The sequence below is a fragment of the Pan paniscus genome, chromosome 12, assembly GCF_029289425.2.
Source record: "Pan paniscus chromosome 12, NHGRI_mPanPan1-v2.0_pri, whole genome shotgun sequence".
NCBI classification, from domain to species: Eukaryota; Metazoa; Chordata; class Mammalia; order Primates; family Hominidae; genus Pan; species Pan paniscus.
Window position 1 is genome coordinate 41804052 of NC_073261.2, and position 22389 is coordinate 41826440.

Below are 22389 nucleotides of genomic sequence, written 5' to 3' on the forward strand. Positions count from 1 at the left end.
TTTCCCAACTGCATATTTTATGTCACTGTGTTTTTAAGCAAAGGCAAACCTGTTTAGCATGCCCAGAAAATCACTTGCTTAATCTTACTATCAAATCTTTGGCATTGGCCAGTCTCTTACTCCAAAATATCCTTCATACTTTGCCATAATAAAAACTTTTTCTTCACCTCTCTTAAACATGGTTCTAACCCATATTTCCCCACAAAGTTTTTTTAAACCAAGACAACGATTTCCAATCACTTCAGTCCCTTTAATAACTGTGTCAAGATATATTATTATATGTTCAAAGTCTATGAAAGGCAGTTAGGATTCACTTGCTGTTGGTCTTGGTCCATGTCTACTTGGCTGTGCTCCACACCTTTTCCTTGTGTTTTCTACTAAGACTTGTAAAAGTCTGCAATTTGTCCCAGGAAAACTAGAGGTGACCAATGGAATTGCACAAATCCAACACACCAATGCTAGGGAAAGTGACTCAGTTATGCCTTGTGGTAGTAGAAAATTTAATTACAAAGAATAGCACACACCCTGTATGTTTACATTTAGTTATTTGTTCATTTATCTTAATAGGCTTTTATGAATATTCCAGAATGTTTCTGCTGTTTCTTTCTTTATAATAAACATTGAAAAAAAACTTTATCAAACTATGTTTCCTTTGAACGGACTAAATAGTATCTCTCATATGTCATCATGCAGGTGCTAGAAACAATATAAGGCTTGTAAATGGAAAGCCCCACCGATGTTCAAAATATGATTTCAAAACATTTTTATTTTGAAACAATGTATGATTCACAAGAGTGTTACTGGAATAGTACAAAGAACTGCATATCTCTGTCACCAAAATTCCCTAAACTTCAACAATTTATCATATTTACTTTATAAGTCTGTCTATATACACATATTATTATACTCTGAACCATTTGGGAGAAAGTTACAGACATGTGGCACATTGACCCCTAAATATTTCAGGGGTTACTTACTAAACACAAGGACATTTTCTCACATAACCACAGTATAATGGTCCAAATCAGGAAATTAACATGGATATTAATACTGCTATCTAATTACCGACCTCATACAAATTCTACCATTTGTTCCAGTAATGAATTTCATAGTAAAAGGAAAAAACATTTTTTGTTCTGGTCTACTTTTCTACCTAGGATCATGTATTGCATCTTTTCATCTTTTTGGTTTTCTTTTTTCTTTTTGAGACAGAGTCTCGCTCTGTCACCCAGGCTGGAGTGCAGTGGTGCCATCTCGGCTTGCTGCAACCTCCACCTCCCGGGCTCAAGCAATTCTCTGTCTCAGTCTCCTGAGTAGCTGGGATTACAAGCGCCCGCCACCACGCTAATTTTTTTTTTTTTTTTTTTTTTGTATCTTTAGTAGAGATGGGGTTTCACAGTCTTGGCCAGGCTGCTCTTGAACTCCTGACCTTGTGATCCGCCCACCTAGGCCTCCCAAAGTGTTGGAATTACAGGCGTGAGCCACTGCGCCTGGATGGTTTTCTTTAATGTGGGACAATATCTCAATCTTTCTTTGCCTTGCATGACCTTCACATTTTTTAAAGGTATCTCAGTTGTGTGTATATGTGCATGTGTGTGTTTTATATTTCCTCATGATTAGACTCAGATTTAAATTTTTGGCAGTAATGCTACATAACTGATATATGTTCCTTGTAGCATCTCACAAGGCAATTGTTGACTTGTCTCATTACTGGTAATATTAACACATTGGCTAAGGTAGCGTTTCGCAGGCTTATCACTGTGAACTATTTTCCCCTTTGAAATCAATAAGTAGCTTATGGACAGAGAATTTGAGGCTATGTAAATAAGCCATTTCTTATTATACTTTTGCATACGCATTTTAGTACACATCAGAGATTCTTGCTGATTGCTGATGGCTTCTGTAGTGAATTTTCTAATTGTGTTTTCTTTCTACATTTATTTGCTTGCATTCTACCAAAGAAAAACTTTCTCTTCTCACTCAATTAGTTTGTTAATTCATTATTTCACAACATGGACTCATATATTCTCATTTTATTCCAAGGATTGGGTAGTGATCAAACTGTCCCAGCGTGTCCAGAATTGGTTCCTTCCGGTGGATTCTTGGCCTTGCTCACTTCAAGAATGAAGCCCCGGACTCTCACGGTGAGTGTTACAGCTCTTAAAGATGGTGTGTCCGGAGTTGTTTGTTCCTCCCAGCGGGTTCGTGGTCTTGCTGACTTCATTAGTGAAGCCGCAGACCTTCCCAGTAAGTGTTACAGCTCTTAAAGGTAGTGCGGACCCAAGAGTGAGCAACAGCAACATTTATTGAGAAGAGCGAAAGAACAAAGCTTCCACAGCGTGGAAGAGGACCCGAGTGGGTTGCAGCTACTGGCTCGGGTGGCCAGCTTTTATTCCCTTATTTGGCCCTGCCCATATCCTGCTGATTGGTCCATCTTACAGAGTGCTAATGGGCCCATTTTACAGAGTGCTGATTGGTGCATTTACAATCCTTTAGCTAGAGACAGAGCGCTGATTGGTGCGTTTTCACAGAGTACTGATTGGTGCATTTATAATCCTTTAGCTAGACACAGAGCACTGATTGGTGTGTTTTCACAGAGTGCTGACTGGTGCATTTATAATCCTTTAGCTAGACACAGAGTGCTGATTGGTGGGTTTTTACAGAGTGCTGATTGGTGCATTTACATTCCTTTAGCTAGACACAGAGTGCTGATTGGTGTGTTTTTACAGAGTGCTGATTGGTATATTTACAATCCTTTAGCTAGACACAGAGCAATGATTGGTGCATTTTTACAGAGTGCTGATTGGGGCATTTACAATCCTCTAGCTAGACAAAAAAGTTCCCCAAGTCCCCACTCAACCCAGGAAGTCCAGCTGGCTTCACCTCTCACCAGGGAGACCCTTTGAGGTGGCTTTTTGTCTTTTTTACATGTCTCCATTGTTATTTGGGCATGTTCTTATTTTTTTGGTGAATAATATTCTCTAGGCTCATATTGTACTATCCTACCCCACCCCTTGAAGAAGAGAGTACTGCAAAGAGAACAAAGAGAGTTCCTTTCAATTGGGAATGATACATAGAAACTAACATGTGGATACTAGATGTGCTCATTGGTATTGGGATGTCATTGCTTGTAGCCTATTTCAACAGACAGGTCTAGGAAACGCACATACACCCCACATACAATCACAAAACCCTACACATTTCTTTATCTTTCCACAGATCAATTAAAATCCATGAGTTCACAACTCCATTCCAATGCAACAACATAGGGTTCATTCCAGCCTTCCCTCTTCCATATTTGTAACTCCCTTTCTGAGGATGAGTAACCACATCTCATCATTCACAATATATTTATTTATTTTGCTCAACTCTAAATAAAATACACAGAAAGTAGTTTCAACATTGCGAATACACTAATACCACTGCAAAAAACAAACCTACTAACCAGAGTTCAGTATTTGTTGCAGTTATGGTGGTTTTTCATCCTCAGGATACATGGCCAAAATACTGTGCTCAAAAGTAACTTGGTTTAGTTATTTTCCCCCATCCATTTAGTGTGGTTATGTATTTCACTTGAAATACATGTGGGTTTATTTCTTTTTGTTTGTATTTTGTTTTAGGGTTTTGCTCCCATTTTGTTGATTTTTTTAGAACTATATTAAAAGGTATACTCAGAAAATAGTCACTTCCCCATTTTTTTCACTTTTTACCCACCATCCTCACCCTTCCTACACCATTCACATTACCTCCTCTAGGTAACTAATTTCCTTAGTTTCTGGTTTATCTCCCTTTCCTTCCTACTTCTGACATAAATTTCTGAATATCTATAGTATACTATAGATATTCTTTTGTACTTTGCCTTTTCCATCTAACAATATATCCTGGAAATCACTCTATATTAATTAATAAGCAACTTCTTCATCCATTTATTCAGCTGCATAGTATTCCTTTGTGTAGATATACCATAGATTATTCAATAATTTTTCTATACATGGCTATTTTGGTAGTTTACAATATTTTGCAGTCATAAACAATGCTGCAGTAAGTAATCTAGTGCATATGTACTTACGTATTGTTGAAAACGTATTTTTAGGATACATTTTAAAGGTTTTATTGTTGGATCAAAAGGTAAATGCATGTATAGTTTTGTTTTGCAAAATGTTCTTTTATTTTTTGCATTCCCACAAGCTTAATGTGAGAGCGTTTGTTTACCCATAGGGTAATCACCAGAAAGTGTTGGTATATTTTTTAATTTTGCTAATCTGATAGTTGAGAAATTATGTCTCAGTTTTAATTCGCATTTATCTTATGAGTAGACTATCTTTTCATATGCTTAGATGCTATGTTTAGTGAATGTTTTATCATAAGTTTTGATCATTTTTCTTTTTTTAAAATTAAATTAAATTTTAAGTTCCAGGATGCATGTGCAGGATAGGACGTGCAGGTTTGTTACATAGGTAAATGTATGCCATGGTGGTTTGCTGCACCTATCAACCCATCACCTAGGTATTAAGCCCCACATGTATTTGCTATTTATCCTGTTGTTCTCCCTCCCCACACACCCTGATGGGTCCCAGTGTGTGTTGTTCCCCTCCCTGTGTCCATGTGTTCTCATTGTTCAGCTTCCACTTATAAGTGAGAATACATGGTGTTTTCTGTTTCTGTGTTAGTTTGCTGAGGATAATGGCTTCCAGCTCCATCATGTCACTGCAAAGGACATGATCTCATTCTTTTTTATGGCTGCACAGCATTCCACGGTGTATATATATCACATTTTCTTTACCCAGTCTATCACTATGGGCATTTGGATTGATTCCATGTCTTTGTGATTGTGAATAGTGCTGCAATGAATGTGTGTATGCATATATCTTTATAATAGAATGAATTTTCCTTTGGGTATATACCCAGTAATGAGATTTCTGGGTCAGATGGTATTTCTGGTTCTAGGTCTTTGAGGAATCACCACACTGTCTTCCACAATGTTGAACTAATTTCACCAACAGTGTAAAAAGCGTTCCTATTCCTCCACAGCCTCACCATCATCTCTTGTTTCTTAACGTTTTAATAATTGCCATTCTGACTGTGTGAGATGGTATCTCACTGTGGTTTTGATTTGCATTTCTCTAATGATCAGTGATGTTGAGTTTATATATATGCCACATAATGTATTATATAATATATATGCCACATAAATGTCTTCTTTTGAGAAATGTGTGTTCATGTCCTTTGCCCAGATTGCAAAAATTTTTCCTATTCTGTAGGTTGTCTGTTCACTCTGATGATAGTTTCTTTTGTTGTGCAGAAGCTCTTTAGTTTAATTAAATCCCATTTGTCAATTTTTGCTTTTGTTGCAATTGCTTTTGATGTTTTGTCATGAGATCTTTTTCCATGCCTATGTCCTGGATGGTATTGCCCAGATTTTCTTCTATGGTTTTTATAGTTTTGGGTTTTACATTTAAATCTTTAATCCATCTTGAGTTAATTTTTGTATAAGGTGTAAGGAAGGGGTCCAGTCTCAATTTTCTGCATATGGCTAGCCAGTTCTCCCAGCACCATTTATTAAATAGGGAATCCTTTCCCCATTGATTGTTTTTGTTAGGTTTGTTGAAGATCAGATGGTTGTGCAGTTTAATTTCTGAGATCTCTATTTTGTGCCATTGGTCTACATGTCTGTTTTTGTACCAGCACCATGCTGTTTTGGTTACGGTAGCCTTGTAGTATAGTTTGAAGTTGAGTAGTGTGATGCTTCCAGCTTTGTTCTTTTTGCTTAGGATTGTCTTGGCTATACAGGCTCTTTTTTGATTCCATAGGAATTTTAAAGCAGTTTTTTCTATTTCTGTGAAGAATGTGTTTTGACCATTTTTCTACCTAGTTTTGGTTTCCCCTCTCTCTAGTATTAGAAATATTAGCCCTCAGCTATAATATGTAATACAAATAGATTCTCTCTGTTTATAAGTGTATTTTTACTTTGTTTACAATTTTTCATTGCAAAAGATTTATTTGTTGTATAATCAAATTTATCAATTCATTCTATTCTTGCATCCAGATTTTTAAGTCATAGTTAGATAACCCTTTTTATGAACAAATCATAAAATAATTTGTCCGTCTTTACTTACAGTTTTATTTTATTTTTAGATCCCTAATTTATATATTGGTGTGTAGAATGTGAACCATAGATCTAATTTTATCTTTATCCAAATAGCTATTCAGTTGTACCAGCTATGTTTATGAAAAATTCATATTTGTTTCAGTGATTTGAGATACTATATATTTTATACATTTCTACATGTATTTTGACGTCTATTCTATTCTACTGGTCTGACAGCTATTCATGTGCCAGTACCACATTCTTTTAATTACAGAGTGTTTATATTAAATATTTGGGCAGTATAGTACTCCTCATAGCTATTCTTTTTTCAACATTTTTGGTAGTTATTCTTAGACGTCTATTTATGCATATAAGCTTTATTATAAACTTGTCAGTATTTTCATAGGCATGTGTTAAAATTATAAATTAACCTAGAGAGAAAAAAAATCTTTATCATGTTGAGTGATCCCATTTAAGAAATTTTTATTGGCATGTATTAAAATTATAAATTAACTTAGAGAGAAAAATCATCTTTATTATGTTGAGTCATTCCATTTAAGAAATTTTTTCCAAGCCTATTTTTGTGTCTTCCAGAAGATTTTTTAAAAACATAAAAGTGTTCGTCATATGGGTTTTTAGCATTTCTTATTAAATTTATTCCTAAATATATTACCTGCTTTGCTGCTATTATGAAAGAAGTATTTTCTATCAGGCATTTTCAATATTCTAGAATAACTGAGGTGGCATTGTGAATATCTAGTCTTTGGAGATTTGATAAATTTCCCCCATTTGGGCCTGGTGCTTTTTGTGGAGTATTTCTTTGGTAACTTTCTCTGTATCTTCTGTGGATATTGGTAGGAGCTCTATTTCTAATGTGAACAATTCCAGTAAAAATATTTCCCTAAAAAATTCTCAATTTTAACTAACCCTGAATGTGGGGTTAGTTAAGCGGTCTAAATGCTCCATGTAAAAGACATAGAGAGGATAGCTGGATAAAAAGACAAGACTCAACCATTTGCTGTCTTCAAGAGAACCATCTCACATGTAACAACACCCATAGGCTCAAAATAAAGAGATGAAAAAGGACCTACCATGAAAATGGAAAACTAAAAAGAGCAGGAGTCACTATTCTAATATCAGATAAAATAGAGTATAAACCAACACCAATTAAGAAGGAAAAAGAAGGACATTACATAATGATAAAGGGTACAATTCAACAAGACTTGGCTATTCTAAATATATACACAGCCAACATTGGAGCACCCAGATTTATTAAAAGATTTATTAAAAAATTACTTCTAGACCTACGAAAAGACATAGACAGTCACACAACAATAGTGGGATACTTGAACACGCCCACTAACAGTGACTGATCATTGAGGCAGAAAACTAACAAAGAAATTGAGGACTTAAACCCAGCACTCCAACAATTGACTCTAGATTAACAAATAAAAAGAAAAAAGAATAAACACAACAAGAATTGACAAAGATGAAATTACAACAGATTCTAGAGAAATAAAAAAGATCCTCAGAGACTATTATGAACAATTCTATATACACGAATTAGAAAATCTAGAGGAAATGGATAAATTCCTGGAAATATACAACCTGCCAAGACTGAACCAGAATGACAGTGAAATCCCGAACAGACCAGTAACAAGTTCTGAAATTGAATAAATAATATAAAAAACTACAAAAAAAAAAAAAAAGCCCTGGACCAGATGGATTCGCAGTCAAATTCTACCAGATATACAAAGAGCTGGTACCAGTTCTACTAAAACTATTCCAAAATATCAAAGAGGAAGGTTTCCTTCATAACTCATTCTATTGAATACTAAGCTAGTATCACCCTGACACCAATATCTGGCAGAGACACAATGAAAAAAGAAAACTTCAGGCCAATATCCCTGATGAACATAGATGCAAAAAATCCTTAACAAAATCCTAGTGAACAGAATCTAGAAGCACATCAAAAAGTTAATACACCACAAACAAGTAGACTTTATTCTTGGGATTCAAAGCTGTTTTAACATATGCAAATCAATAAATGTGATTCACCACATGAACAGAATTAAAAGCAAAAATCATATGATCATCTCAATAGACACAGAAACAGCTTTTGATAAAATCCAACATCCCTTCATGATAAAATCCCTAAGCAGACTAGGGATCAAAGGAATAGACTTCAAAATAATAAGAGCCATCTATGACAAATACACAGCCAACATCATACTGCATGGGCAAAAGTTGAAACCATTCCCCTTGAGACCTAGAATGAGACAAGGATGCTCACCCTTACCACTCTTATTCAACGTAGTACTGGAAGTTCTAGCCAGAGCAATCATGCAAGAGAAAGCAGTAAAAGGCATACAAATAGGAAGGGAAGAAATCAAATGATCTCTCTTTGCTGATGATATAATTCTATACCTAAAAACCCCTAAAGACTCTGCCAAAAGGCCCCTAGAACTGATAAATGACTTGAGTAAAGTTTTGGAATACAAAATAAATGTACAAAAATCAGTAGCATTTCTATACACCTTAAATGGTCAAGCTGAGATTCAAATCAATAACTCAATCCCATTTATGATAGCCACATACACACAAAATGAAATGCCCAGGAACACAGCCAAACCAAGGAGATAAAAGATTTCTACATGGAGAACTACAAAACACTGCTGAAATAAATCAGAGATGGAAAAAGATTCCATGCTCGTGGACTGGAAGAATCATTATTGTTAAAATGGCCATAATGCCCAAAGCAATTTACAGATTCAATGCAATTCCTATCAAACTACTTATATCTTTTTTCACAGAATTAGAAAAAACTATTCTAAAATTCATACGGAACCATAAAAAGCCAACTAGCCAAAGCAATTCTAACCAAAAACAACAAAGGTAAAGGCAGCACATTACCTGGGCTTCAAACTATGCTACAAGGCTACAGTAACCAAAACAGCAAGGTATTGGTACAAAAACAGACACATAGACCAATAGAACTGAACAGAAAACCCAGAAATAAAGCTGCACACCCACAACCATCTAATCTTTGACAAAGCTGACAAAAACAAGCGATGGGGAAAAGATTCCCTATTCAATAAATGGTGCTGGAATAACTCACTAGCCATATGCAGAAGAATGAAACTGCACCTCTACCTTTCCTAATATACAAAAATTAACTCAAGATGGATTAAAGATTTAAATGTACAATCTCAAACTATAAAATTCCTAGAAAACAAGAAAACCTAGAAAATAACCTTTTCGACACAGGCTTGGCAAAGAATTGTTGGTTGTTTGCAAAAACAATTGGAACAAAAATAAAAATTGACAAGTGGCACCAAATTAAACTAAAGAGCACCTGCACAGCAAAAGAAATTTTCAATAAACACACAACCTACATAATGGGAGAAAATATTCACAAACCACATTTGACAACGGTCTAAAATCCAGAATCTATTAAAAACTTAAATCAACAAGCAAAAAACAACCTCATCAAAAAATGGCAAAATACAAGCAGCCAGCAAACATATGAAAAAATGCTAATTATAACTAATCATCAGAGAAATGCAAATCAAAACCACGATGAGATGCCATCTCACACAAGTCAGAATGGCTATTAAAAAGCCAATAAATAACAGTTATTTCTCCATACCTAGGGAGGCTATGGAGAAAAGGGAATGCTTATACACAATTAGTGGGAATGTAAATTAGTTCATCCACTATGGAAAGCAGTTTGGAGATTTCTCAAAGAACTTAAAACAGAGCTACAATTTGACCCAGCAATCCCATTATTGGGTATGTACCTGTATTAGTCTGTTCTCACACTGCTAATAAAGACATACCCAAGACTGAGTACTTTATAAACAAAAAGAGGTTTAATGGACTCACAGTTCCACATGGCTGGGGAGGCCTCACAATCATGGCAGAAGGCAGAGGAGGAGCAAAGCTGCGTCTTAAGTGGCAGCAGGCAAGAGATCATGTGCGGGGGAACTGCCCTTTATAAAACCATCAGATCTCCTGAGACTTATTCATTATCACGAGAACAGCACGGGAAAACCCGCCCCCATGATTCAATTACCTCCTACCAGGTCCCTCACACTACACTTAGGGATACGGGAGCTACACTTCAAGATAAGATTTGGGTGGAACACGGTGAAACCATATCAATACCCAAAGGAAAATACATCATTCTGCCAAAAAGACAGTCCTCAAATAAAACCTTCCTCTAATGAGCTTCCCTGCTAGGTGATATTTCACTTGTGTTGTCAAAATCCACTGCTGGAGGAATTAAGTGCCTCCCGTGTGACTCCAATGGAGAGGACTCTTGGAAGCTGTGCCTGGTTTCCTCTGAACTTTATCCCATGTGCCTTTTCCCTTCGTTAATTTTGCTTTATATCCTTACACTGTAATAATCATAGCCATGAGTAAAATTATACACTGAGTCCTGCGAGGTCTCTTAGCAAATCATAGCATCTGGCATTAAGGATCCATGACTCATAGGATCACAAGCCCCACTTTCTTATTGTTTACCTTTGCCCCTACAACATTGAGCATCTTTTCATTTTTAACCTTTTTGAATCATTTTCTTTTGGATTTCTCTCTTGTATCCAGCATACTGTTTTGTCTTGTCTTGTGAGCCAAACTGAAAATCTTTTTCTTTTAATAGATGAATTGAGCTCATTTATATTCATCACATTACTGATATATTTGGTTCCAGCTTGGTCATATTATTTTCTATGTGTCTTATGGTTATATGTGTGCTTCTTTCTTTCTTTCTCTGAGTGACGATATATTTTTTAAAAATACCATTAGTCACTTATTTCCTTATTAACCTTTCATACTTTGATTTGTTGGGTTTTAGTGATATTCTTTAATTCCAGCCTATTAACTGTACCTCAATCAATAACCTTATTCTACTTTTCTCTTATTCTCCTCCTTCTCTATTTTTACAGTTGCACTATTTCTACTTCATTAGAACATACATTTATATACTAGTTTCCTATTCTTGTATCTATCTTTTTTTAGGCTTATATAGATCTACAATTAAATATGTTAAATATTCCCCATCAGCATCAGCTTTTTTCCCCCAAAGTTATTTCTTAGCTAGATGAAACTCATCCTGTAGTAGGTTCCTAATAAGTACCAAATTCCCTGGGTTCTTGCATGTTGAAAACTATTTTTGTATCTCATTGTGGTTTTGATTTGCGTTTCTCTGATGGCCAGTGATGATGAGCATTTTTTCATGTGTCTTTTGGCTGCATAAATGTCTTCTTTTGCGAAGTGTCTGTTCATATCCTTTGCCCACTTTTTGATGGGGTTGTTTTTTTCTTGTAAATTTGTTTGAGTTCATTGTAGATTCTGGATATTAGCCCTTTGTCAGATGAGCAGGTTGTGAAAATTTTCTCCCATTTTGTAGGTTGCCTGTTCACTCTGATGGTAGTTTCTTTTGCTGTGCAGAGAAGCTTTTTAGTTTAATTAGATCCCGTTTGTCAATTTTGGCTTTTGTTGCCATTGCTTTTGGTGTTTTAGACATGAAGTCCTTGCCCATGCCTATGTCCTGAATGGTAATGCCTAGGTTTTCTTCTAGGGTTTTTATGGTTTTAGGTCTAACGTTTAAGTTTTTAATCCATCTTGAATTCATTTTTGTATAAGGTGTAAGGAAGGGATCCAGTTTCAGCTTTCTACATATGGCTAGCCAGTTTTCCCAGCACCATTTATTAAATAGGGAATCCTTTCCCCATTGCTTGTTTTTCTCAGGTTTGTCAAAGATCAGGTAGTTGTAGATATGCGGCGTTATTTCTGAGGGCTCTGTTCTGTTCCATTGATCTATTTCTCTGTTTTGGTACCAGTACCATGCTGTTTTGGTTAGAATGGCAATCATTAAAAAAGTCAGGAAACAACAGGTGCTGGAGAGGATGTGGAGAAATAGGGACACTTTTACACTGTTGGTGGGACTGTAAACTAGTTCAACCATCGTGGAAGTCAGTGTGGCGATTCCTCAGGGATCTAGAAATAGAAATACCATTTGACCCAGCCATCCCATTACTGGGTATATACCCAAAGGACTTATATCATGCTGCTATAAAGACACATGCACACGTATGTTTATTGTGGCACTATTCACAAAAGCAAAGACTTGGAACCAACCCAAATGTCCAACAATGATAGACGGGATTAAGAAAATGTGGCATATACACACCATGGAATACTATGCAGCCATAAAAAATGATGAGTTCATGTCCTTTGTAGGGACATGGATGAAATTGGAAATCATCATTCTCAGTAAACTATCGCAAGGACAAAAAACCAAACACCACATGTTCTCACTCATAGGTGGGAATTGAACAATGAGAACACATGGACACAAGAAGGGGAACATCACACTCTGGGGACTGTTGTGGGGTGGGGGAAGGGGGGAGGGATAGCATTAGAAGATATACCTAATGCTAAATGACGAGTTAATGGGTGCAGCACACCAGCATGGCACATGTATACTTATGTAACTAACCTGCACATTGTGCACATGTACCCTAAAACTTAAAGTATAATAATAATAAAAAAAAGAAAAAAAAAAGAAAACTATTTTTATATAGCCTTGATACTTAAAAGACTAGGTTGGCTAGATAAAATTCTTGATTCACATTTTCTTTCCATGAGTTTTTTTTTTTAAATGCTCCTCCATTATTGCCTTACTTCGTATGTTGTTTTTGAGAAGTCTGATGCTAGTCTAATTCTCTTGTCTCTGTAAGACCTGCAGAAAAATTCTTTAGCCTTAAAATCTAATAATTTTAAAAGGCTATATCTCAGAGTTGATTGTTGTGGGTAATTTTCCAAGGAACTCTGTAGGCCCTTTCAATACATAGATTCAAATTTTCTTTTCCTGAACTATAGTTATAAATGTTTGCTCTATCCTCTTCTTTTGATTTTCTCTTACAGACACACCAATTATATGTATGTTATTTCTTCTTTGCCTGTCTTCCATTATAATTATTTTGTCTCTGAACCATTTTACTGATTTCTCTATCTTATTTTCATTCATTCTCTTGGTTGTTTTCTTATCTTTCTTCTATACTCATTACTTTTTCCCATCATTCTTCTATAGTCGTGTTAAACTTTTGAACTTATTCTCCTTTGAGCACTATATAATTTAGTCTTCATTTCTGAGATGATTCTGTCTTTTTTCCTTTCCATTTGTATTTTTAATTTTTAATTCATTGTGGCTTTTTGTATATTTGAATGCTTCTTTGAGAATATTTACTTCAGTGTGTAGTGTTGTTTTTGCTTCATGGCTGTTAGTAGACTTGCATGTAGTTAATCTATTTTAATTTCTTTAGCTCAGGGATTGGGTGATTTATAAGATTTTTAGTTCAAGAGCATTCTGTTCTGTCAGTAGAGCAAAATGAAATATGTTTTATTTTATGGTAACAGGAAAAGAGTTGGATATACTCTCATTTATTTGATTTTTTCTTGAGACAGAGTCTTGCTCTGCTGCCCAGGCTGGAATGCAGTGGCATGATCTTGGCTCACTACAGCCTTTGCCTCTGGAGCTCAAGTGATCTTCCCACCTCAGCCTCCCAAGTAGGTTCTTTTTTGTTTTGCAGCACTTACATTTTCAGAAGTTGCTTCATTTTCTCTGCACCATCCAATGTTCAAATAATGCCTCATCTTCTTTAGAAATTTTTTAAATTTTAAAATTTTTATTTTTGACCTTGTTTCCTCCCCCAGAACTAATGGCATCTTGAGTAGCTTGCACTTTTAGGCCTCCTTCCTGTAGACAGTCCTCTGATACACCAGGACTTTTTAAAATCATTTTTGCATGTAGGATGGGCTTCTTTCTGGCTGTGACTTTAGATTAACCTCAGCTCCTTAGATTAACTGCTAGCTTATAAGAAGTCCACCATAAGCAGAGACAGTAGTAGATGGAAAATGTTGTTTGCTTTTAAAATCATACCATGACAGTTACAACCATATGTTGATATGAAATAAAGAGATTGAAACACTATGCTAATTTTAAGTTACATAGGAATGTATATATAATGGATATTTATGACTGACAAATGGGTAAATTTTAGGTTTGAAAATTACAGTATCATTTTGGTGTCAAGAAGAAAAGGCATTTGCAGTATATTGAGGGCTGCATTCCTATTTTTCCATACGGGAGATTAGGTTACCCAGAAATGTAGGAGAGAAGCAAGCCAAGGAATAATGCTTGTTTCTTTACCTTCTCACATCGATCACCTCAATAAGTGAGCTTTTGAGTTTAAAAATTGGGACAAGTAAGATAAAAATTTTATGTGTAGAATACTATTTTCAAAGTCTTCAAGCATGCTTTAGTTAGTGCTTGCATTTGAGTGGCTATGGCCCAAAATAGTGAAACACCATGTTTTTGTTTTAACAAAACATTAAACATGTAATGAAAAAATGACTTTAGTAAAAGAAATTGTGTTGGCTGGTGAGTCACCCTGGCTCTGCCTATGTCTCAGCATCCTCAACAGCCAGGATTACTTCCCCAAAAACACATGCACGTGGATCGATGGATTGCTAATGATAAGTAACTGTTTCTCCAGATATTTTAATGCCTTTTTATTTTTTTTTTTTAGATGGAGTCTCGCTCTGTCACCCAGGATGGAGTGCAGTGGTGCGATCTCGGCTCACTGCAAGTTTGCCTCCTGGGTTCACGCCATTCTCCTACCTCAGCCTCCCAAGTTGGGACTACAGGCACCCGCCACCACGCCTGGCTAATTTTTTGTATTTTTTAGTAGAGATGGGGTTTCAATGTGTTAGCCAGGATGGTCTCGATCTCCTGACCTCGTGATCCGCCCGCCTTGGTCTCCCAAAGTGCTGGGATTACAGGTGTGAGCCACTGTGCCAGGCCCTATTTTAATGCTTTTAAAAAATTATTTCAAGCTTAACAGGACAATTTCTAGAGAACAAATATTATTTTCAAATATTACCATTTAGAGATTTAGGCATATGCCAATTTTCACATATAGAACATTTAAAGATAAGAAAGAAAAAAATATATTACTTAATTTCATAAAAATTGAGAATATTATAAAATAGTTTTAGTCAGAGTAAACATACCTTTATTTGAGAAATAATTGTGTGAAAATTCTTATCATCCTCAAATACTGCTGCTAAACTTGGCCCAGTTCCACAGGTTTTTCCTTCAAGTTTGTTGTTAATATAAGGGCTGGTGAAAGCATCAAAATACGAATCAGGCACGAGATTAGGAACTGATAACACAGTGTTTTGACAGTGATTAACTGCACCCAAAATACCATCCTGTTAAAGAGAAAAGCATAAACATAAATGTGAACACATATATTTATAAATATTTTTGAATTTTATGAAATGCTAAAATAAATAAGAATAACTGATTCAACCAGGCTAGGTATTGTGCTGATTCTGAGTATATGACAAATCAAAAGACATGGCCCTACCTTCAGGACATATGTTTTCTAATTGAGAGAGACAAAAAAATTGCAACACATGGTGATGAGTTCTATATTTGAAGTGTGAACAAAACACTAGCAGGTCATAATGGAAGGAAAGCCAAGGAAGTCTATGGGAAAATTTAAAGGGAGGGTTCAAAGTTTATATCCTTTGAGTAGTAATTTATATTCCAGAAAGCTAATCTATGGGAAAAATAGACGTGTAAACAAAGATTTATGTGCAAGGACAATCACTGCAGTATTTCTCGTATTAATAACTAATTAGAGAAACACTTAAGGTTCAAAAGTAGAAGTACAGTTATATAAGTTCTGGTGCTTTTAAACAATGGAAAATTACATATCCTTACAAAATGGCGTCTCTCAAAAATCATTTAATGACATGAGAAAAAGCTTATGATATAATGTTAAGTTCGAATAAAAGAGAGTGAGCAGGATATAAAACTGGCATATAATATCTCAATGTAAACATGTATCTATATCTATCTCTGTACGTAACCTCATGGTAAGTTAGGTATGTCAGCATATCAGTATGCACTAAAACAAGACTGGACAGAAGCATATAAAAATGTTAATGGGTTTTCATTTTTGGTACATAATATTATGGATTATTTTAATAATCTTTTCCTGTGTTTTTCAAAGTCTCTTCAATGAGCATGAATCAGTTTGTAATTTAAAATAAATATAAAGTCTAATTAGAGAAAATGAGATAAAGAAAAGGTAAGTCTTTAAATGAGTCTCAAAAGATGAAGAGGAGCTTGTCAAGTATATCAGACAACAGTATAATCCTTGCTAAGTCATTGTGTGTGGGGCCCAAGGGGGCAGGCAGGTGAGTCATTTAGGTACTGGAGCATCAGCGCTACAGTGCAAAAATAGGATACTCTGCAGATGCAGTCAGCCCCTTCATGAAAGGCCTTGTGCATGATGCCAGTGTTAGCCCATAGGCCAGCAATCCCCAAACTGTGACCGGGTACTACCCAGAGGATAAAGGGTCCCAACTTCCAAGGTAAATTTGAGAAGAAATCTTGAGTTACATGAAGTTGAACAGGAATTTTCTCAGGACCTGCTAAACAGGATTTTTTATATCTGTTAATATACAAATGTATATCACAACCCCCTTTCTCCTAGAATGCTTATCAACAACTCACAGAACATCTTGTGAAAGATGCTACTACAGGCAATGGAGAAATTTTAAGCAGGAAAGGGACATGATTAGATTTGCTTATGAGAATAATCTTGCTGTCAGTAATGTGGAAAATGGACTAGAAGGGAGAGAGGCAGGCAGATCAGAGCAGACTATTTCAGGAGGCCAGAAGAGAGATGATGAGGTCCCGATGGAGAGGAGTGGCAGAGTGGGTGCAACCATGGCTCAGCACACAAGAGCTGATGATCTGATCTCAAGGAGGTAAGGGAGACTCTAGGGGAACTCCCAGATTGCTGGCTTGGGCATCTGGGCATCTAGGAGAACTCTCAGATTGCTGTCTTGGGCACCTTTCATTGAGATGGAGACAGGGAGGGAGGAGCAAGTTTTCGAAGAAATCGATAAGTTCAATTCATATTGGTGGGACATTCAGGTGAAGATTTCCAGATGACCATGAGTGGGGCTTAAAAGAAAAGTATTGGATCTATAGATAGAGACATATAGATATAGGTAGAGATATAGATAGGTAGATATAGATATAAATATATGTTTACATCTGCATCCTTGGCACAGAAAAGAGCACCCAGAAAGAACTGTAGGGTGTGAAGAGGAGAGAGCCCTTAAGGATACCAAGAATCAAGGATCAGATAAAAAAGAGGCTCTTGGAAAGATGACTGAGAAGGAAAAAATGTTGCTACAGAAATAGAAACCAGAGGAGGAGTCTATTTCAATTAAACCAAAGGAGGAGTCTATTTCAAGAGGCAGAAGCAGTAAACAGACTCAAATGCAATGGAGGTTTGTCTCACACAGCAAGAAATATTAGAATTCAAAAGTATATATTGAATCAAGTATTAGGAAACGATAGGTAACCTAAGCAAGAGCAAAGTAAGAGATCATGACTTAAGTATATAATTTTCCTTTAGATTAATCTCTATGTGTACGTGTGCTTGGAATCATTGGGAATGATTAAGGCTAATGACTAAAATAATAGTGAAAAAATAGAAAATTTATGAATGATAGTCCTATTTATACTTCTATTGGCTGATTTTGGGTTATATGAAATAAAATCTTATTTTGGTATGAATAGACAAGCATGCTAATTATTCCCAGAGCTTGGCCATGTATGTTTCATGTGTAGAAGTTAAAAATACCCATATGGGGAACAGGGTCCTCTAATAGGAAATGAGAAGGGTATCCAGTTTTTTGAGGCCCACCCCTTGGGGGTAAAGGACAGCAAGCTGCTTGTGACAGAGACTCCTTTTGTCATCTGCAGTCTGGGACACCTGCATCCCATGTGAAGGACATGAGTCTTGTGGCCAGGAGGGGACATGAGAGCCCAGTGCCTCTTGGCATGAGAGCTCCTAAGCGAGCTTCCAATCACAGGGACCTCAGTAATCTGCTTGTCATTGTAAATGCCTTCAAATTGCCTATCCCATAAATTACAGAATCATACACTGTGGAGAAGGAAGCAATGCTAGAACTCATATGCCTTCTCATCATATAAACGCAGAAACTGAACCCCAGAAGTGGTTTTCCTAAAGTCAAATAGCTTATTAATTGTAAAGGCAAGACTAAAATCTAGAGATCCTGATTACTAGTGCTTTTGAATCAGAGTACAGCAGCTAACAACAGAAGATACAGACATTGACTGGTTTACTAACCTATGCACCTATGCAAATGTAGTAGGCAGAATTCTAAGATGACCCCCAAAATTCCTGCCCCTGTGTACATACGCTGTTCTATCCCCTCCTGAGTATGGGTGGGAATTGTGAATATGATGGGATGCCAGTCCCATGATTAGGTTACGTGATGCAGCAAAGGTGGGGGGATATTGCAGGGTCCCAACTCAGTTGTTTTCGAGTTAGTCAAAAGTGATTATCCTTGATAGATGTGACTGAATCAAGTGAAAGCCCTTAAAAGAGGGATTGAGCCCTTCCTAAGAGAGTGGTCCATCTGCCCTTGAAGAAGTGAATGGCCATATTGTAAACTGCCTAGAGAGTGGGCCACATGGCAAGGAACTACAGATGGTTTCTCGGACCTAAGTAGGGTGGTCCTTGGCTGACACCCCTCAAGGAAATGGGGATCTCAGTCCTACAGTTGCTTAGAGCTGAATTCTTCCAGCAGCCTGAGGGAGACCAAGACCTTGAAACAGACAATAATCTGAGTAGCCAGTGAAGCTCCTGACCTACAGAAACTGAGATGATTCATGGAGGATGTTTCCAACTGCTAACTTTGTGGTAACTTGTTACACCGCTATGGATAACTAAGACAACAAAATTCTCTCAGTTCCAGCATACCTTTAAAAAGATTTCACAAATGGTATTTACAGGCTGGGCATGGTGGTTCACACCTGTAATGCCAGCACTTTGGGAGGCAGAGGCAGGCGGATCACTTGAGCCCAGGAGTTCAAGACCTGCCTGGCCACCATGGCAAAGCCGCATCTCTACAAAAAAAAAAAAAAAAAATAGCCAGGCCTGGTGGCATACACCTGTAGTCCCAGCTACTCAGGAGGCTGAGGTGGGAGGATTGCTTGAGCCTCGGAGGTTGAGGCTGCAGTGAGCTAAGATCACATCATTGCATTCCAGCCTGGGTGACAGAGTGAATCCCTGTTTCAAAAAAAAAAAAAGAAAGAAAAGAAAGAAAGAGAGAGAGAGAGAAAGAAAGAAGGAAAGTAAGAAAGAAAGAAAGAAAGAAAAGAAAAGAAAAGAAAGGAAAGGTATTCACAACAGAGTGATCTCTTCAGTTGTCCTTAAAGGGATCCCTATAGACACTTTTAAATTTTGTATAGAATGTCTTCCTGTACCTTACCAAGCCTCTAATCTGACTCAAGTTAAAGATAATGTGCTAAACTTTTAGATAGTTTATATATAGCTATAATGCTGTGACAAAACAATGCTTTCTCTCTCATGATCATCTTGGAGTGGTGACAACTGCAATTCTGACAACCAATTGACAGCAAAACAGCTGCTTCATTTTCCAAATAGGTGCTTGCATGTGGATAATACATGAAAAACACACACCAGAAAGTCTTCCAGAGAAGGCTCAAAGAGCAGTGACTGGACTGTCAACATTAGTTCTGTGAGAAACATGGGGATGAGAGATTCATCTTCTTCTTGCTTTTCCACCATAACGGTCCCCTGAAATGAATATATGTACAGTGTTAAAAAGACACAAGTATCAAGGTCTAAAACAAAATAAAAAAACAAGGGACATGTAAACTGAAGTTTATATAATTAGCTGAATTCATTATCTTGGCATGTGGAAAGTGTTTCAGAGAATAATAAAGAACAGAAAGAAAAAAAGGCAAATATTGAAAGACTACATAATGTAAACCTTCTCTCCTTGTAAAAATACTACCAACAAAATGGAAAGGCAAACAAACTGGGAAGACATATCAATAATGTATATAGAAGATAGAAAGTTGATAATATTTGAATAGAACTATAGTTGATATACTTAATAGGAATATATGCCAATAATATATTAATGAATCTTTACATAGAAATATATTCAAATACAAATATACTTAAGTAAAAAATGGGCAAAGGGCATAATCTGAGAATTCTTGAAAGCAAAATACAAATGATGAATTCACCTCCTTATTCTTCTTTTCCTTAAAATAGTTTATTCAGTAACGACATTTGCAGAGAGTTTACTGTGTGCCAGGCACAGTGCTGGGTATTTGTGTAATTTCCACACCAACCTTCTTAAATAGGTTCCATTATTGTTCCCATAGGATGAAAATGGGATTTGCAGAAGGTAGAATGTTTCATCCAGATCATACTAGCTAGTAGGCGGCAGACCAGAATTCAACCCAGATATTTCTGATTCCTAGACCCATGCCCTGATTCCTGCCCTGGGGTCATAATTAGAAGAATACAACATTTGAAAGCAGTGATATACCACCTTGTGTATTACCGACACAGATTAAAACGAATGGTAATATTTAGTATGCATGTGGGTAAATGATCATTTGATCATTCTTTTTGTTTTTGTTTTTGTTTTTTTTTTTTTTTGAGACGGAGTTTCACTCTTGTTGCCTAGGCTGGAGTGCAATGGCGCGATCTCAGCTCACTGCAACCTCCGTCTCCTGGGTTGAAGCAATTCCCCTGCCTCAGCTTCCTGAGTAGCTGGGATTATAGGCGCCCACCACCATGCCTGGCTAATTTTTGTATTTTTGGTAGAGATGGCGTTTCACCATGTTGGCCAGGCTGGTCTCGAACTACTGACCTCAGGTGATCCACCCGCCTTGGCCTCCCAAAGTGCTGGGTGAGTCACCATGCCTGGCCTAAATGCTCATTCTTAAACATTGCTGTAAACTGACAAAGCTTTCTGGAGAGTATACGTCAGTGTGTACGTATCAAAAGCCTTAAAAATGTGCATATTTCTGACTCAATTCCACATCTAGGAATTTTTTTCTAAGGGGAAAAATCTGAAATGTGTGAAAAATGTATAGACAAGGATACCCTTTGCAGCATTATTTGAAATAGTGGGAATGTGATCAATAATAGAAAATTATTTACAAGAATTATACATTTCTCTGTGAGAATATCACATGGAAAAATATACATTGACATGGGAAATATTTCATAATACTGTATTGCTAAGAGGAAAAAGCAAGGGATAAAGCAGTAAGGAAAGTATAATATCTTTTTTCCCCTTTGAAGTAATTATCTTTGGGTAGCAAAGGTGCTTTTCTTTGTATATTTCTGTGTTTTCCTAATTTTGTACACTTAGCATAAATTACTTTTAGAATAGAAAAATAAATGTGACTTTTAAAATTTTGATACTATTTATAAAAAGGAGAAATTCAGAATAGGGGAGGAGAGAAAGCTATGAAAAGGAGTTCATGACTATGATTTAACTTTTGGAAGAAAGGGACACTCAGGCTGAGAGCATCAGGTTGTGTATTGCATAATTAGCTTTCTGTGGAGTGGGAGATTTAAGCTGTGAGGGTGGGACGTTTGATGAAATGAGGTGAGCATGTAGGTATTCTGGAAAGAAGCTATTAGTACTAAGGATGGAGCTAGGGCAAAACTTACTGGGAAATTTGAATATGAGATAATATGATCTTTCTTTTAGCTATGCTGGAATGCACGAATTTGTACTACTTCATCCAAACATCTCATAGTACTCTGTGTCTTTAAGATCAACATCCTCATAAAAGGCCATCCCCTCAAAGCACAATAATTTGCTTCTTTTCACCTCTAAACTATTGTTTATCTCTTTTATTTATACCACTTTTCCTGCTTCTCTCTGCCAGTTTATGCCCACAAGGAGCATTTATGTCCCCACGAACTATAAGCTTTTGGGGACAAAGATCCTATCTATGCTTTTCATCACTATATACTCAACATCCAGCACAGGAATTGGCACACAGTAGATACTTAAGAAATATGTCAATGAACACATGAGCAAGCTTTAGCAAGTTCCTGTGACAGGAACTTTCTCTCAGTATGGTGGATTTTTACTCTATTATTAGATACTTGTTGATATGCTGATTTTCAGTCTGCCACTTCATGTGTATTGTAGGCTTTGATTATAACATGAAATACTCTATGCCAGGGGTCTCCAGCCCCCGGGCCATGGACCAGGTACCGATCCAGGCTGCACAGCAGGAGGTGAGCAGAGGGCGAGCATTACTGCCTGAGCTCTGCCTCCCCTCAGAACAGTGGCATCATTAGATTCTCATAGGAGCCCAAACCCTACTG

General features: G+C 36.7%; 1 protein-coding gene across 1 annotated transcript in view; it reads right to left on the reverse strand.

Annotated features, from left to right (window-relative positions):
* The window catches only part of DNAH6 (dynein axonemal heavy chain 6), a 303480-nt gene that overhangs the window by 246095 nt on the left and 34996 nt on the right, over positions 1–22389 (reverse strand). The window contains exons 10-11 of the mRNA XM_057301281.1: positions 19699–19815; positions 15170–15370 (exon numbers count right to left, since the gene is read on the reverse strand). Coding sequence (XP_057157264.1) covers positions 15170–15370; positions 19699–19815 — 318 coding nt within the window. The remainder of the gene's footprint in view (positions 1–15169; positions 15371–19698; positions 19816–22389) is intronic.